Source organism: Xiphias gladius, chromosome 2, assembly GCF_016859285.1.
Source record: "Xiphias gladius isolate SHS-SW01 ecotype Sanya breed wild chromosome 2, ASM1685928v1, whole genome shotgun sequence".
NCBI classification, from domain to species: Eukaryota; Metazoa; Chordata; class Actinopteri; order Istiophoriformes; family Xiphiidae; genus Xiphias; species Xiphias gladius.
The window spans coordinates 10942235-10958904 of NC_053401.1; the positions used below are offsets into that span (position 1 = coordinate 10942235).

The 16670-nt window shown below is 40.6% G+C and overlaps 2 protein-coding genes across 2 annotated transcripts; one reads left to right on the forward strand and one right to left on the reverse strand.

Moving 5' to 3' along the window:
- The first annotated feature begins 7222 nt into the window (after positions 1-7222).
- LOC120803875 (hyaluronidase PH-20-like) lies at positions 7223-10426 on the forward strand. The gene is made up of 7 exons (XM_040152863.1): positions 7223-7654; positions 8020-8186; positions 8276-8444; positions 8523-8741; positions 8836-8994; positions 9453-9542; positions 9989-10426. Exons 1-7 carry the CDS (start codon positions 7223-7225, stop codon positions 10424-10426), a joined length of 1674 nt encoding a protein of 557 aa, XP_040008797.1.
- Positions 10427-13521: 3095 nt separating this feature from the next.
- On the reverse strand, positions 13522-16371 carry LOC120797584 (transmembrane protein 229A). Its single transcript, XM_040141377.1, is given in 2 exon segments — positions 13522-16065; positions 16067-16371. Coding segments are annotated over 2 exon segments (1086 nt in total). The 3' UTR covers positions 13522-15284.
- Between the last annotated feature and the right edge of the window lie 299 nt (positions 16372-16670).

Genomic DNA, 16670 nt, shown 5'->3' on the forward strand with positions numbered 1-16670 from the left:
TGCTATATCAGGCCTATAAATGGGTGTTGTGTGCAGGATGGCAATCATTGAGAAGTAATACAAAGAAAAGACTTTCCTTTGTGATCAATACACTCCAGGAGTGATTGTTCTATTTTTTATTTATTTGTGCAGCTCTTAGAAACATGTTATATACTTTTTTGAAATAAATTCCTGCACAGTACAAGATTTTATGTAGTCCTATGTCAGGTGTGTCCCTTTACTTGCTAAGTGTGCTGTTGAATGTTTGTAATTAAAATCAAAATTACTTTTAATTGCTAAGTACATAATATGTACAAGGAATCTGACCAACTAAAAGTACTAAGGGTAAGTGTAAATTATATAAACCTCTACCAGAAAGTCAAAGTTCGAGTCACATTTTTTATGTAGCTAATGTGAAAAACGGAATCTGATTCTGATTTGCATAATGATTCGTGAGGAGCTTGACATGAAATAAGCTCCCTCGTAATCTTCATGAACCAGATCTCAAGCCCTGTTTGATATATTCATAGATGGTACAGTGGTTAAACAAACTCACGAGGTCTTCATTCTCGATGTAGACCTCATATTCAAATGTCACTTTTGTTGATCTGTGTTTAATCACTGCATACAGTTCACTTAAATCACTGTGGATGCTGTCAGCTGCCAAATAATGTAAACACCGGCCATCAGACTGGGGTGACACATCACCTTAATCGAGCACAAATTTCATTTAATTGAAGCCAAGCTGTCTGTCAGTGTATCATAGAGAGGTTTCTTTTGGACTTTCACTGAGGAAAATATTTTTCTGCCTGTTTTTTGCTCCCAAATTTCACAATACTTTGTTTTGATCATGACAAAATCCCTTGGATGTTCCAAGGACTTTATTTTGATCTCTGTAAGGGTCTGTACCTGTTTTTTTTTTTTTTTGCAGGTATACATGAACATATGTGCAGGTGTATTTGATCATGCGTACAAGAGTCTGTCACAACCTCATTTATCTTCTCTTGCTGGGTCAGTATAGGGGTAAAGAAGGTTCCTGTGGCCTTTACAAAGACGACAGCTTCAAATGTCACTCGTAACACCTGTTGTGTATGACACTGCACTATCACCAAACACAGCAAGAATAGTCCATATTACTTCTTCCCTTGCAATTCTGTTCAATTTGTTTGGATTTGATGGATGAATATGAGCCATTTTTCCTACAGTATGTTCCAATATTTTACCCTTTTTTAACAATAAAATCTGCATTTTACTTTGCTATATTTGCCTAATTGCAGCAGCCCGAACATGGAACATAAACTCAGGATACATTTTTGAATAAAAAAAAGATATCTACACTCCAATACATTACTTTTTAAGCAAAGCTGATAGTGAGGTGCTTGTGTTTGAATAAAGGGCGGCTTGCTGCACTCTTACAGATAGCCACATTACCACATAGAGTGGGCAGTTTAATGAGGGAACACTACAGTATGTTCGCATTTAGATAAAATGTCTTCCTACTTTCATTACTTTCTCCTATAAAGAATCGCAATGAATCACTACTTGATCTTGAAAATTTTTTCTCAAAACTTTAATTTGAATAATAGTTCAACACGTCCTGTACATACTCTTCTACACTTACTTCCATGTACTTCCACTTGGTTTAACCAAATCCCCTGCTCTTCAGAGCTCCTCGGAGTCTTGTCGAACTTGAAAAACCTGACCGACAGGCGGAGAAACCCCTCGGGATACTCTCCACCTAGTCTTGGTTTAGCGAGGTGTACAAGTGTTAGAAATGACTCAGCCGGATTAAGTGGTTATAGGAGCACTTATGTTATTTATGCAGGGGGAATGGAAGAAGTGGCCTTTCAGAGCAGTTAATGAGAGAAAGAAGGGTGGGAAAGAGAAAAAAAGCAGATGGACAGGGTGAAAAGTAAGAGTGGGGCGGGGATGAGCTGGAGATGGGAAATTTAAAAAGAAAGTAAGCAAAAAGAGAAGCTGTCAAACCTGGGAGTCTCTTCTTCCAGGAACCTGCCACATCATTCAAGATGATGTTGATGGCGTGAGCTGGTGAACTATGATGATGACTGTGATACCGCACAAAACCCATAATGCCAATAACAAAGACAATCCTCATTACTCCATTGTGAATAAAAGAGAACTTTGATGGGTTCAGTTCCCTTTGGTTTATGAAAATGGTTTCTAAACTTCTTGTTCCTAACTCGTGCTGTGGACGTGCATAATACCCAAATTTCCGAAAGGCTGGTGAAACGTAATTGAGTAATTACGTAATTTTGGAAGTAAATTCGGCTTCCATCCACATACTGAGGAGGATACAGATGCGCTATTCACAGAAATTCAATGATGCTGACAGCTAATACTGCTTGGTACGCACTTACTCACACAACAACAAGAGAAATGAACTGAGAACAGATACCGTTGCTTGAGTAGGACACCTCACTGACTTTTCTGAGCAATGCTGACAAGAACGTTCATTTCAGTGCATGTGAATGTATGTTTTAGTATGCCCGTATGTGTTTGTAATGTTTTCTGCGTATTTGAGGAATGGAAAGCTCTTTGTTATCTAGATGTTTATGGTGCATTTGTTTTGGGGGTTATTTGTACCAGTGTAGACAAACCTTCTGGGGCTACCGTTCAATTTGACCCACTTTCCCCAACAAAAGAGAATTGAGGTTATGAGGGAAGGAGGGAAGAGGACAACATGAATATTATATTTTGGATTCTGGAGAAAGACATCGCCTACAGGGCTCTGTATGAATATTTAATAAAGTTGGCCTTTCTGCATCTCTTCAGCATGTTCTACAATATGGATTTTGGGGTCACCTACCTAAACAGAAATATATTCAAACAGGCAAGTATTGTGGTGTGCCTTCCGATTAAGGATTAGATGATTACATAGGTTTGCATACATACAGTAATACACACATACACACTGATTCACAGAAAAAGGTTAGAAAAGGTTAGGGAATTATTATCAGATTTAGTGGCAGTAACAGTGACTGACAGTGCTTTCTGGCAGTTTATTTCAACACATATACTCTCACATGCATATAATGCTTCAGTTTCTTGTCAATACAGTGATGATGGTAATGTAAGAGAATGAGAACTAGACTACGTGATTCATGTGATAATTCTGAGATGATGAGTGAAATCCAAAACCAAAAACCAAAAACCAAAAAACAAACATATTCCTGTTGTGCAAAACTGTTATTGCTTTCAAACTCTTATACAGTATTAGCTTTTTATTGTGAAATACTGAATGCTTTTACCAAGTGGGTCTTCTAAAAGAGTTCAAAGGAAACAATCTGAAAATTGATTTATAGACATATGTAGGAATATCAGTTATCAATACACAGTAAAATGTGCCAAAAATTGGGTGGAAGACAAGGGTCCAAGGGGATTGCCTCAAATTTCTTGTTATGTCTGCCAAAAATCCAAAGATATTCAGCTTACAATGCAATTAAACAGATAGAGGCAGAAATCCTCACATATGAAAAGCTGAACCCAGAAATATTTGATATTTTTATGTGAAAAAATGGTTGAAATGATTAAGAGATTAATACTAGATTATGAAAATATTTGCTAATATTTACCTGTTGATCGACTTATCAATTGGTTGACCAATTGTTGTAGCTCTAGACATATGCCTGTGAGAACGGGTCATGAGTAAACACAAGCCAGGACTGCACTGTCAGCTACTATATATTATATGTGTCAGTACCTAATAGGTGGTGACATTTTTCCTAACTTGCGTACTCCTCCTCCTGGTGACTCTGTAGAACCTTGGCCCATCTGTACAGCTAAACCACAAGATGGCAGCGTTACACTGGGCTAAGATACTACACCACTGATGCTGGATGTGCCCTCACCACATTGGTTAATGTTATCAAATTACATTTGCCCCACACCTATACCAAAACAGAAGATCCACTCAGTGCCGTTCTGCATAATGCTGCCTGCATATGCCCTCATACAGCAGGGAGAATGACGATGAGTGAGGAGTCACCACCCATCTGTTGGAGCAATCATCAAAGTGTTAACAGTCTGAACAATGGAGGTTGCCGTGTTGCAGTGTTATTGTATGGGAAGAAAACAAAGCAGCTCGTGCAGCCATGCAAAGCATTTGTGGACGCGCATTCAGGGCTTGGTGGTTGAGGCTTCCTGTAGCCTGACGGGAATACCTAGGAATAAATTAATCTCGTGTTTATTTTGACAGTGTGCAAACCACTACTGAACAATTTGAGATTTTATCTATCAGCTGGCTGCAGGGTGCCCACCTGTAAAGGACGACAGAAAAACATAGAAGGCAATATGAATAGAAGAAATATGCTCATTTTACATTACATTAGTAAAGTTTTGTTTTGTTTAATCCATGATTAACCAAAAACTATTACAGTCTTTAGTATCAAACCTGTCTGTATTTGAAAGTACTGAGCTGGAGCTAGCCAGAAATGCTAGTATTAATCTAATCTAATCTAATCTAATCTAATCTAATTTGGCCTATAGTGGAGTGCAGCATTTACAGGTCTTTTATTTTAGTGCTCTTGTACATTGGAAAAAACATGATACAAAGAAACGTTCTTCTTGTACTATTTGTAAGAAATATCAGAGACTGCCATCTTGTGACCATGGTAATGATCATTTGATCATAATCATAACAGCTCCAGTCTGGAGAAAAAAATCTTATGGATGTGATTTATCAAGGGAAAGTTACACTCTAAATCACAAAATACTGAACACATTTGATCTAACCCCAAATCCTGAGAAAATACAATTACTTTTAAATTAAATTAAATTGATTTATGTATTTATTGTTACTGAGACATTATTCATTTTACCTTACACAAGTTTACTTGTAGTATTATTTTAACAGATATATACACAGGTACACACACCGCCCTCCAAAAAAAATGACTAGTAGGGTCAAAGGTCATTGCCCCACTGTTCACACTGTGTCACTAACTTGTGAAATAACCACCACCATTTGGTATTGCATGTCCCTGACCAGACACATAAACACATATATTACAGACAGGGTAAACACAAGTTCAAATGTATCTATCCCTGACAATGTACAAACATGTGCAACATGGACGAGAGAGGGCTATTCTTTGTTCTATTTTTAGTTATTTTTGTCTGTAAACTTCTAAGTGTTTCAGATTTAATTACATTGTCATAGAAAAGAGAAGTGCTTTTATTAATGCCATCTGTAAAGAACTCCTCTCTTACCACCTAGATGTCAAACAGCCCGGTCTCCTAGCTGTAGGGGGGAGAGTGTAAGGAATTTTGGCTGCTGTTTTAATAGCATTTAGCATATTGTGCATTTAAAAAAAAAAATTAGACCACTCTGTCACCCAATAGGAGTGTTATTTAAATGCTGTATTACCTAATTTACATTTGCTTGTATCCTTTATAGATGAAAAAAAACAACACATTGAACATTGCATATTTGATGAATTTTGCATCAAAACAGGTGGTTATGGATCTGACAAACCCACAACCTCCATTGTCAAAATCGCATTAAATGCCATTAATATACAAGCAGTTTTAAGTCCAAAGAGGATGACACCAACTGCACATGTAGTTTTTACTTAGTGAATTTCAATCCCAAATTGCCTCCATTGTTGTCATTTTTTTGTTTACTCCATCCCAGGTGACAAGCACAAGGATCAGCACCGGCGCAGTAACAGTCTCGGTACGCTACACTATGAAGACAGAGCACGCTCCATAACCTCACACCAAGGTGTGCCTTCCTCCACTGCTCCAAGTCAAACTTGGCATATGGCGGACAAAACAACAAGTTTTTTTCTGACACAAACAAATGAGAGCAGAGTGCGTCCTTGTACACAGCTCAGCCCATCATGCCACCCCTCCCCTACCTTTATCGGACAGTATCATTTTTGTAAGGGTACTCTCACTGTCTGCACTCTAGTCAACACATCTTATGGTTGCGATGGTTCCTCTGAAGGCATGTCCAGGTATTGTGTCTTTTTAAAATTTTTTTTTACATAGTCCGTAAGTCAGTTTTGCGTTAAGTTGTGTACATCATGGATATCAGGATCTGTGGTTTGTGGTTTATGTTTGGCAAATCATGGAGAGTGAAATTGCGCCAGGTATGGCGGGATGGATACAAATTTGGGGGACTGTGCTGGAATCTTTAGAAAAATGAAAACAACTCTGGTTTATGTCAAAACAAGAACAGACTTGTCGTTGGTCTGTATAAGTGAAGATTTCAGGTTAGACTTGATAGACTAACCTGAAACCTGAAGAAGAGCCTGTGAAATTATGTTCCTTTTCCTTCGTCAGAGCTTCTAAATGATGCCACAAATGAATGATTCTAAAGCTACAGCTAATTAGCAAATGACTTATTAGATGGTTTGGTTTTAGATTATATATTTAATTTAAATATTGATATAAACTAAAGAAGCTATAGCAGCCACTGGGATAAGGCACATCAGACTGCCACTGCATAATTTTGGGGCATTAGTTAGTTCTTGGTCTTTTTTGTTTACACCAAACATATTCAAAAGTGTGCCCTGTACATCTTGAAAGACTTAAATTATCTTGCTTGTTTCAGTATATTTCCTGATGGCTTAGGTATGGATTTTCATGGTCTCTGTTTTTGTTTTATGCTGTTTGTCTTCAGGCAGGTGAAAGGATGGTTTCTGTCACAAAGAAGAGCAGAAGTTGTGTGCTGCTGCTTCTCTCAGTCACACAGTCAGTCCTTCCCCCTCTGCCCCGCTTTTTCTTCACCGTAATAACCACTTCTGTCTGGCCTGCTCTTGCATTAGCTGCCCTGAGGACACCAAAAGCCGTGACACTTCCTGTTGGTGACACAAACAAATCAACCTTCATCCTACCAGCTACCTTTTCGCCTGCTTTTACCAATTCTGCTATCAAAAGATCATCCACCACCACACAGTCCTCTAACTACTTTTCTCTTACTACCATTACCCCATCTTCTTCGTCAAAAAACTCTATTACAGTTCCCTCAAATTTGATGTCAACTGCCTCTACAATGTCAGTGTCACTCCTTGGCCAAACATCCCCCAGAGATGATGTCCTCATAACCTCACCGAAAGCTTCTACAATAGCTGTTTCCCCTCAGTTTGGCAAAAAAGCCTCTCTGAGTCCTGATTCAGTCCATTCTCATCCAGTATCTCACTGTCTTCTTCGACCCCTAAAACAAAGTTCAAGGTTGCTACCTCACCCCTGCAAACATTTGACTCTGTCCCTCAAAACTATGGCACCTTCTTTGCACGAAAACCTTCAGTCTCCTCTGTCCAAAATGTCTCTGTATCCTGTGTCTTCTGAAAAAGTTGCTCTTCAGCCTCCTAAGCCTCCTAAACCTCAGCCTCCCATCTCATCAGCCTCACTGATTTCTCCCTCCAACTTAACTTTGCTTCCAAAAGGTTTGCCATCTTCTAATTCTTCAAACAAGCCTCCTCCCAGAGTCCCACCCATTCCTCTCCTCAAAACCTCACCATCTCCTTCAGAAGGAACAAGCTTTCGCCAGCCCAGACTACCACCGCTCCGATCTCTCCCTCACACCAAAGGTCCGCTGTTTGAGCACCAGCCTTTCACTGTCAGTTGGAACATCCCTGATCTGGTGTGTAACAGATACAAGATCTCACTGGACACTTCTCCCTTTAAAGGAGTGGCCACACCTGCTAAGGTAAAGGGACAAATATTTCAATGTTTTCTGTTGGAAATGGGATTAAACTCTTCTTTATTCACATTTTTACGTGCACATCCATTGCTGCAAAACACATGCTGTAATCAAACTGCAAAATCTATGTCATCTTCTGAATCTCTGGTTTGCTCCGTGTCTTACATGTATGAAAAAAAAAGAGTCTAGGTCTTGTTTCTACATGGTGTCACCACATGAAAAAAGGCATGAATATTTACAATTTAATGTCCATGCGGGCCTCTTTAAGTTGAGGTTATAAAGCTGGTTTTCTTCCTGAAATCATCATGTTACACTGTACTTATCCAAGTAAAATTTAAAAGTTGATGCACTTTGTCCTGTTTTGGTTGTAGGTTCCAGGCCAGTTCCTTAGTCTGTTCTACAGAGACCGACTGGGTCTTTACCCACATGTAGATCTCACTAGTAGAAAACTGTTCTATGGCGGCATTCCTCAGAGAGGTAACCTGAAAGCCAGTATGAAGAAGGCCAGAGCAGATATTAACTACTACATCCCATCCAAGTGAGCCGATCTAAATCTCATAATTTCACCCTTTGATACATTTGGCTCTGATTTTTATCCTCCTCCTCATCCTCCTGTTTTCATTCCAGGACAAGTCGGGGCTTGGCCGTGATAGACTGGGAGGAATGGCGTCCCCTATGGGACAGAAACTGGGGCACTAAAAGAATCTACCAGACCTTATCTGTGGCTCATGTCATGCAGACAAACCGCTCCCTCACAGTACAGCAGGCTACAGAAAAAGCCAAACAACAGTTCGAGGTCAGAATTAACTGTGAAGGTTGATGAAACTAATTATTCAGTTCTAATGAATATTGATGAATAGCTCTTCCTTTCTAGCTAGCAGCCAGAAGTCTGATGTCAAGGATGTTAGCAATGGGCAGTGCTATGAGACCCAACTACCTCTGGGGCTTCTACCTGTTTCCTAACTGCTATAACTATGGCTGGTTGGAGCCAGACTACACAGGCCAGTGCTCCAAGGAGGTGAAGAGACAGAATGATAAGCTGCTGTGGCTCTGGGAGTCCAGCACTGCCCTCTACCCCTCTGTGTATCTGCAGGTTGGTTAAAAAAAAAAAAAAGCTGTCCCAAATTTTATTTTCAGATTTTAGACTCCTCAGGCTGATTTTTCCCTGTGTTCTTGCCCTGTTTGAGGCCTCTTTGTCAGATAATCCCAGAGCTGCCCTGATGGTGAGAAACCGTGTGAAGGAAGCTTTGAGAGTGTCGGCCCTGCCAAGACAGAGGGGCACTGTGCCCGTGTTTGTTTACATGCGACCTGTCTTTGTTGATCAGAACAGACGCTTCCTCAGCCAGGTAAATAGGAGTGACTGAAATGGTGATTTGTTTAATACATGTGTCTTTCACAGAGGTATTAATCTAAATGGTACATGGCATGAATCCCCAATGATGCAAGGGAGCGACCACACACTTGACTAGATTAGATATATCTTAGGTTACTTCTTCATCTCAGCAGTAAGGTGTTTCCAGCTGATTTTAAAGAGGAGTTTGGTTTCTTTGGTGTAACAACACCCTGCCCAGGTGGTAACCCCCACCTGAATGTGTAATCCTTATCCTCTCTTCTCACTTTGTACAATGTGTATTACTATTTTTATACCTAAGTGTGTATAAAACCGAACAGTAGAAAAGTCTGTGCAGCATGTATTCATTTGTGAATGCCTGTGGCTTTTTTCGTTTTCTTTTTTTCTTTTTTTTCTTGTATTTTTGTATGTGTACAGAGGACTTAGTGAACATGTTTAACCATTTGTGTCCAGGGGGACTTAGTCAGCACCATTGGGGAGAGTGCAGCAGTGGGAGCGTCGGGTGCTGTGCTGTGGGGGGCCAGCGCTGACTATGATGACCGGGTAACATCACACCGCAGACCTCCACTGGACCGCTGAAAGACATGGCAGTGTACTGATGGCATGTAGTCAGAAAGAGACAAAGGGTTCAGTGAGATGGTCTAGGAGTCTGATAATCTGATAATAGCGGCTGACTGATTGTGGTGGTTGCTGCTGTGGTGATATTAGTTAATCCATGGCAGGGAAGCCAAGATTAGCTTGATGATAGTGACTTTCAATTGATTTTTAGAGTCTGTTTAAAGACATATATGAAGGTGGTCTCAATCTTCTCATCTAACCATGGGCTTTCCTTTAATCATAAGTAGGCATAGTAACAAATATGAGGACTGATGAATTGCTGTGGTGTTCCTAAACAGACATATAGTGATATATACAAAGTATATATTTAGTTTTGAATGATTGATTGCTCTTCTTGTTCCTTTTTCCACTCTCTTTCCCTTGCTCCCCAGGCCTCTTGTGAATCCCTCTCATCCTACCTCTCCTCCACCCTCAACCCTTACATCACCAATGTCACCGCGGCCGCCCAGCTCTGCAGTGACTTCCTGTGCCAGGGGAATGGCCGCTGTGTCCGCAAAAACTACAACTCCAATCACTACCTCCACCTAAACCCTGAGAATTTCAGGGTCATGCATATCCAGAACCGCTACTTTGTTCTAGGGAGACCAACCTTTGCAGACCTGAAGACTTTGAGCAGGAGATTTACCTGCCAATGCTACAAAGGACTGAGCTGCACTCCCAGGACATACAGTGAACTTGCCAAGGCCCTGATATTAAGTTTGAAACAAGGGCTGCAACAAAAAGCCCATACTCTGAATAAAGCTGTGTTGGATGATCCGCAACAAGCTAGTATTGCTAAGGACAATGTTAAGAAAAACTTGAAAGTTTAGCTTGTTACAGTTTTCCTTTCTGACCTTTTTTTTCAGGAGAAGAAACCAATAAACCAAACTATTCTGTCCATTCAGACAAGGGAAATACACAGTCCAGTCGCAATCTAGGGCTGGACACTTAAAATCTAGATGATCAAAGGGGGTGTCTTTCCATGTTTGAACCATAGCTTGATTTGTATGGCCAGTGATTAAAATGAAAACACACACAGGCTTTGCTCAACTGGAGCACAAAAGCAGATTGCCATCACAATGCAATCTTAATGAACAAGGGCCTACTAGTTGAAGGGCTCTTCTTCTTAATCTTCATGCAATTGCCCCCATCATAAATACATTTATTAGGAAAATTTAAAGGACTCAGGATGCATCACATATATAAAGCCTTCATACTCTGACCACTGACAGAAGGTATCATGTTGCGTTATCTTGCCGAAGAACAGGGGTTTGTCTGCAGTTAAGTATCTCCTCAGCAGGTCAAACTTGGAGGAAACACTAATAAAGTCTGTGCTTTATCAAAGACATATCATATTATTCCCAATAGGCATATGTATATGATTTGACTGTATGTAAATAAATAAAAAGAGATAAGACGCAACATTGTTACTGTTAATTTGTTGAGCTTGCTTCTCACAGAAACAATTTGTACAGACTGAATAGGTTAACCCGATATTTTCAATATTCAGTCTTAAAATGTGATTAATGAAATTAATTGAATTTTGCTTTATTTGTTTAACTTAATTAGTTTTTAATATTTGGTCTACATTCTTGCTCTGTTTTAAAAGGTGGTCACACCCCCATAGGTGTTTTAACTCATCGTACCTGATGGGGAGCTCTTCTCAGTGCCTTGTGAGCCCTTTTCACTGCAGACATTTTAACTTGTCTTAGCAGAAAAGGCACAGATGTTGCCAATAACATTAACAATGCCGGCTAAATTTTATTCAAGCGCCTCTTTAAGCTATGACAGTGTGACAGTGAGCAAGCATTTATAATATGATTCCCTTTTGGCTTTTCATACTGTGACATGTCCCCAGGTGTTTTGTAAAAAAAAAAAAAAGAAAAAAAAAGCCTCCCCTGCTGCTGTAGCCGTGAAGGCAGGACAGTTCCCACCTTTACTGTTTTAGGCTGTTGGAAGGTAGAAGAACTCCACAACAAACTAAAATTGTATCACATTGTCAAGACGTTTTGGCTAGCTAACTTGTTAGCAAGTGGTTACCTACTTACTAGCAGGTTGTGTATAGTGTCTTTATTTAAGCTTTTTTTTTTTTTGCTGAAAACTGCTGTATGTTGCTCCTGGAAACCAAGAGCTGGGGTAGATGTAAATGTACATAAATACATTTATGTAAATACTGTACAGCAATTGTGCTGTAAAGCACAAACAGAGAGCTTGAAAAAAAAGCTAAAAAACAAAACAAACAAAAAAAACAACATTAGCATTCATTTGGGGAAGTGCTTCTAACCACTCAGCAAATGTATGTCGAATATTTAATAATCCTTTTGCTCAGTTTTGGTCTCCACCAGCTCCTGAGAGAAATAACTGAGTCTTTGGGTTACTCAATGTTTGAGCAGTTAAAAGCCTTTTTTTTTTCTTTTTATGAAAACAGCTGCCTGTTGCTACTGGAAACTGGGTCCATAAGAGCTCAGATATGTAAGTGTGTTAGTGACCTCTTTCACATTAAACATAATGTTAGTAATTATGAATAAAACATAATTAATGGAGCTTTACCAGTTGGACTGGTCAACCTACAAAGTACATTACAAGGTTCATTTTTCAGGTGTTTAAATAGTGTAATAGTGTAAGTAATAGTGACGCTTATCAGTAGGCAAACAATTTGCATCTAACTTCTTGTTTCCATCTCTGTGAAACCATGTTTTCATGTTTGCACTCAGCAGCCTTTGTGGAGCAGATAAGTGTATGGTATTCCCATTGTGGTGTTGTCAGCAGATACTGTGGGTCATTGGTGTATTCAGTCAGGGTCCTCAGGGTGGTGAGTGTGCGATGTGTCTGAATGTGTGCTTTTGCCTGTGTCACAATGATCTCCTCGGTGGTATTAAGAAAAACAGAACAGTGTGACATAGTTTTGATTTTGCACCCCAGCTTTATCACTTATTGGTTGCTCAGTGATTAATGTTAAGGTACCATATGGTTGTCACTCTTTGCTATGAAAACATACACTTAACTCATACAAACTTTGCTTGTTGCAAATTACTATAGACCAGCTGGGTGCTATCATGCATCTAAATCTTGCAACCAATCAACCACACACACACACGCACACACACACACATTCACACACACACACAATGGTGCCTTGACAATGCTCCACATATATAAACTGCAACAAAAAAGCACAGTAAGCATCAGAAAACTAAAATATCCCTATAAGTTCAGGGCACATACAGACATCAAGTAAAATTTAAAGTGTGGGCTTTTGCTTGACTTTTCTTGCTTCCTTGTCCATGTTTCATTTGTTTAATTATCACAGCAGTGCCGCAACAAGGAAGCAGCAATGAAACAAACAGCTTTTTTGTGTAACAGGAACTGGAGTGTGTGTTCTATTGTGGAAACCGACGTACGGGAAACCAACATTACCTGTTTTGGAGGTGGACTATGCTGACACTTGTTTCATGCCTGAGATAAGATATGACTAGATAGACCAACCCAAATGTACAAGCAACTGCTGCCTACTGTTGACAACACCACGTCAGTGTTATGAGTCAGCCAGAAAATAGGTTACAGGCCTTTATTTACTGGTAGCCTATGATAGTGAACAGAGATAAAACACCAAAGAAAGAAAGAAGAAAAGCTGAATTTTTTTCCCTTCTTGCACAATCCCTCTCTAAAGGCCTGCTTCATTTTACTTTACACTTCTCAATTACAGCTGAAATGGTAAAATAATAGGAGATCATAGCTTTTATGTGCATCCTCTTTGTCTATTTTATGACTAGAGCCAGTAATATCTGATACACAACTTAGAGTGTGACAGAGTGCAACTTATTTGCCCAGAACTCCATTGAATGATGCTTTTCAACATTTAAGTAAAGAAAGAAATGAGTGCCAGTCATGTCACAGGAAACTTTTAGACTTTAATTAAAATTGTAAGCAATGCAGTGCATGCCATTGCAAATCAGTCATTTACTTCAATTTGCATTTTATTCCAATCTTTCACACCTTTTCTCAAAGGTTGAGAATTGGTGAATAACACAACACAAAAGTAAAGTATGATTAAATTACACACCACAGATTGATTTCTGCACTGACTTGAAATACTACCGTGGGAGTGAAACACCTACAGCTGCTGGAAAAATTAGTCAGTTCACCAGATGCTTCATTTCAGCAACCAACTCCAAAGTACCTTTAGTCACTTGTACAGAGTTGACAAGTTTGCTAAGATGTCACAGTGCAAGGTACTTAGATTGGGTTCGCACAGAAGGTATATGAGACCACTATAAAGCTAACTAACCTAAAGCTAACGACTAAGATTGGAACTATAAAAAATTCTTACGTTGGGTTAAAGAACATAGTAATCTGTAAATTTCATCAACTCTTCTTTTCATTTGAGATAAGAAAAAATACCCATCATTTTTCTGTGGAAGTAATCTCATTACTGATGAAGTAAAGAATTCAACCTCACTGACTGAGAGCCTGTCATGGCAGTTCACAGAGTAAGGCACTCCAGCAAAGTATTGTTTGGTTCATGAAGGATTCACGGTCAAATCTCACTTGGCTCCTCGTCTCCATTCAGCTACAGGTTTTCTCTTGCTACGTATATTACTAGGTTTATCTCCACTCTAATAGTTGCCATGCATTACTCTGGGATCATAATAATAAGCTGAGTGGAAATTGGGAATATGTTTCAAAATATAACACTGAACAATTCAAAAAATAAAATGAGATGAATGTTTAAAAACCGACTATTTGCATGAAAGAAGATGGAGCTAATGGATACTGGCCTTTTAACTGTTACTTTATTATTTTCTTTGTCTTGAAAATACTGACTTTTGAATTTTAGATGGCAATACATGGGTTTTGGGGAACAAAACCTAAATCATTAACATGAAACAAAACCTTCCAGTTCTTTTTTTTATGTTTTATTTTATTTCTACTTTTTGTATTTGTTTAGCATGCAAATATGAGCTATAGTTAAAGCATACTAGTGCATATGTAAATGACATAATCAATCCCACCCAAGATAGACCTGCTACAAGGCATGTAATGTATAAAGTCTGCCAAAGCAATTATTCAAAAAGATGGAATATTCCCACCAGTCATGAAGACTTGTAAAACTGGTTAATAGTACAACTACATCTTACATCAGATAGATAAAAATGGCAGTGGGCTGACTGAATTCAAACAGGTTAGATAAACAAATAGGGTCCTATTTGTGTTTTACTGTCAAGGATGGACCCAGAAATATCAGACATTGCAGAGTTGACAACTGGAAAATGTCTCATCTGCATATTGGTAACAAATGTCCCGATTCCAGACTAAACTGCAAAAATAACTGCACAAAATGCTATACTCAACATTTCAACTTCTGTTGTCATGGCAAAGTATGTCTCCTCCTGTCTGAAGCCAAAGTAATTATCCTAAATGCTAGGATATGTGGGCAAAGGCAAACCATGGTTTGAGTTGTGTGCGAAGCCTGGTCCCACATTATACCGTTGTACCTCTTAAACCTATTCAAACTGAGTCTGTTGACAAACACTAACTGTCTCTTTTCTCATTATATCCGTTTGGGTACTAAATGTATGCCCTGTTAACTTTCTTTCTTAGAATAAATAATGCCTTGTTGTTTCCCCATCAGTTAAATGTCGGTCAAAATTTGCCCGAGCAAGTGTTTAAAACCTCACAAACGAAAAATTAAAGTAGTTTATTCTTTGACTCCAGCTGTCCATTGACTTCTCCATTCTCCCCACTCAAATCATTCCCATCTTTGGTGCACTTGATCCTCAGCAGGACATTAGACAGCACGTCCTGATACAGACTGAGGCAGACCCAGCCGGGCAAGTAGAGGAGGGTGATGAGTCCCATAAAGTTGTGAGGATAATGGGAGTAGTCCCATGAGCAGGCGTCGAACTGCCTCAGGACCAGACCCCAGGAGAACTCCCAGGTGTAGATGAAGCAGATGTAGATGGGGAGCCGCTGCCACGTCCCCCAGCCTCTGCTGTAGTGCAGGTAGAGGTAGAGCTTTTCCACCACGAAGCTGCAGCTGCCGTACATCAGGAAAGACCACAGGGACGTGTGGCCGCTGAGGGTCCGGTCCGACTTCTCGACCAGGTTGAAGACAGAGGTGAAAAGCACCTCGTCCAGAAAGCCCTGCATCCCGAAAAACAAGAACCGCACAAAGCCGGGAAGTCCCCGAGGACGCGCCCGATCGTGACCGCTGGTCTCCGGCCCGGCTTCGCTCTGGAGGTCGATGGGGCAAGAGGGGTGATACTGGAGCCTTGACAGCCCCCTGTGAAACACCTGGGCGAAGTAGAGAGCCAGGATGTAGTGCACTGCCAGCTGCGTCCCCGATACCACCCTCACCTGCTCGGTCAAAGTGTTTATGTTCCCGATCAGGATCTGCAGCCCGATGTAGACGGACGGATAGAAAACAAGGTGAAACACCACAGGCCGACCTCGGAAACACCTCTTTTGAGTAGATCTTCTCAAGCGCGAAGTGGGTCAGTGAATGCACGGCACAAAGATACAGAGAGGAAAAGCCCACGAGCTTAGGGTCCCGATCATTTAAAACCCCCTGTAACGATGACAACAGGACATCCAGAGTCACGCCGTGCATCCCGTAGAAGTAAAGCCGCATCCATCGCGGCAGCTCCCGCGGCGTCTCCGCCGCGTCCGCGGTCCCTCCGGTCGGTTCTTCTCGGCGGGGCGTTCGCGCCGTTTTCAGGCCACCGGCGGGGTCTCCGGGACGGCTGCGAGCACCGTCTCGCCCGCGGCTGGCCATGCTCAGTCACTCTGGAGTAGTTCAGTCGTCCGCCTCCACTGCGTTGCTCTCTGTCATGTCCCGCTGCGTTCGCTCAGCGCCGAGGCTGCGGGCATCTCCGGGAAACTGCACGGAGCGTCTGCTGCTTTCAAGTGCTCCCTTGAAAAATCTACTCTCGTGAACACAGTTTGGGAGCTTCAAGATAACGAAACAAAAGTTCCGGTGACGTATCGAAACGCACGGCGTGCATGTTCGAGGTCTAACAAACGTGTTTTATGCATTTCCCTCCGCATTTGCAAAGTCATCCGCTGTCTCTTCCG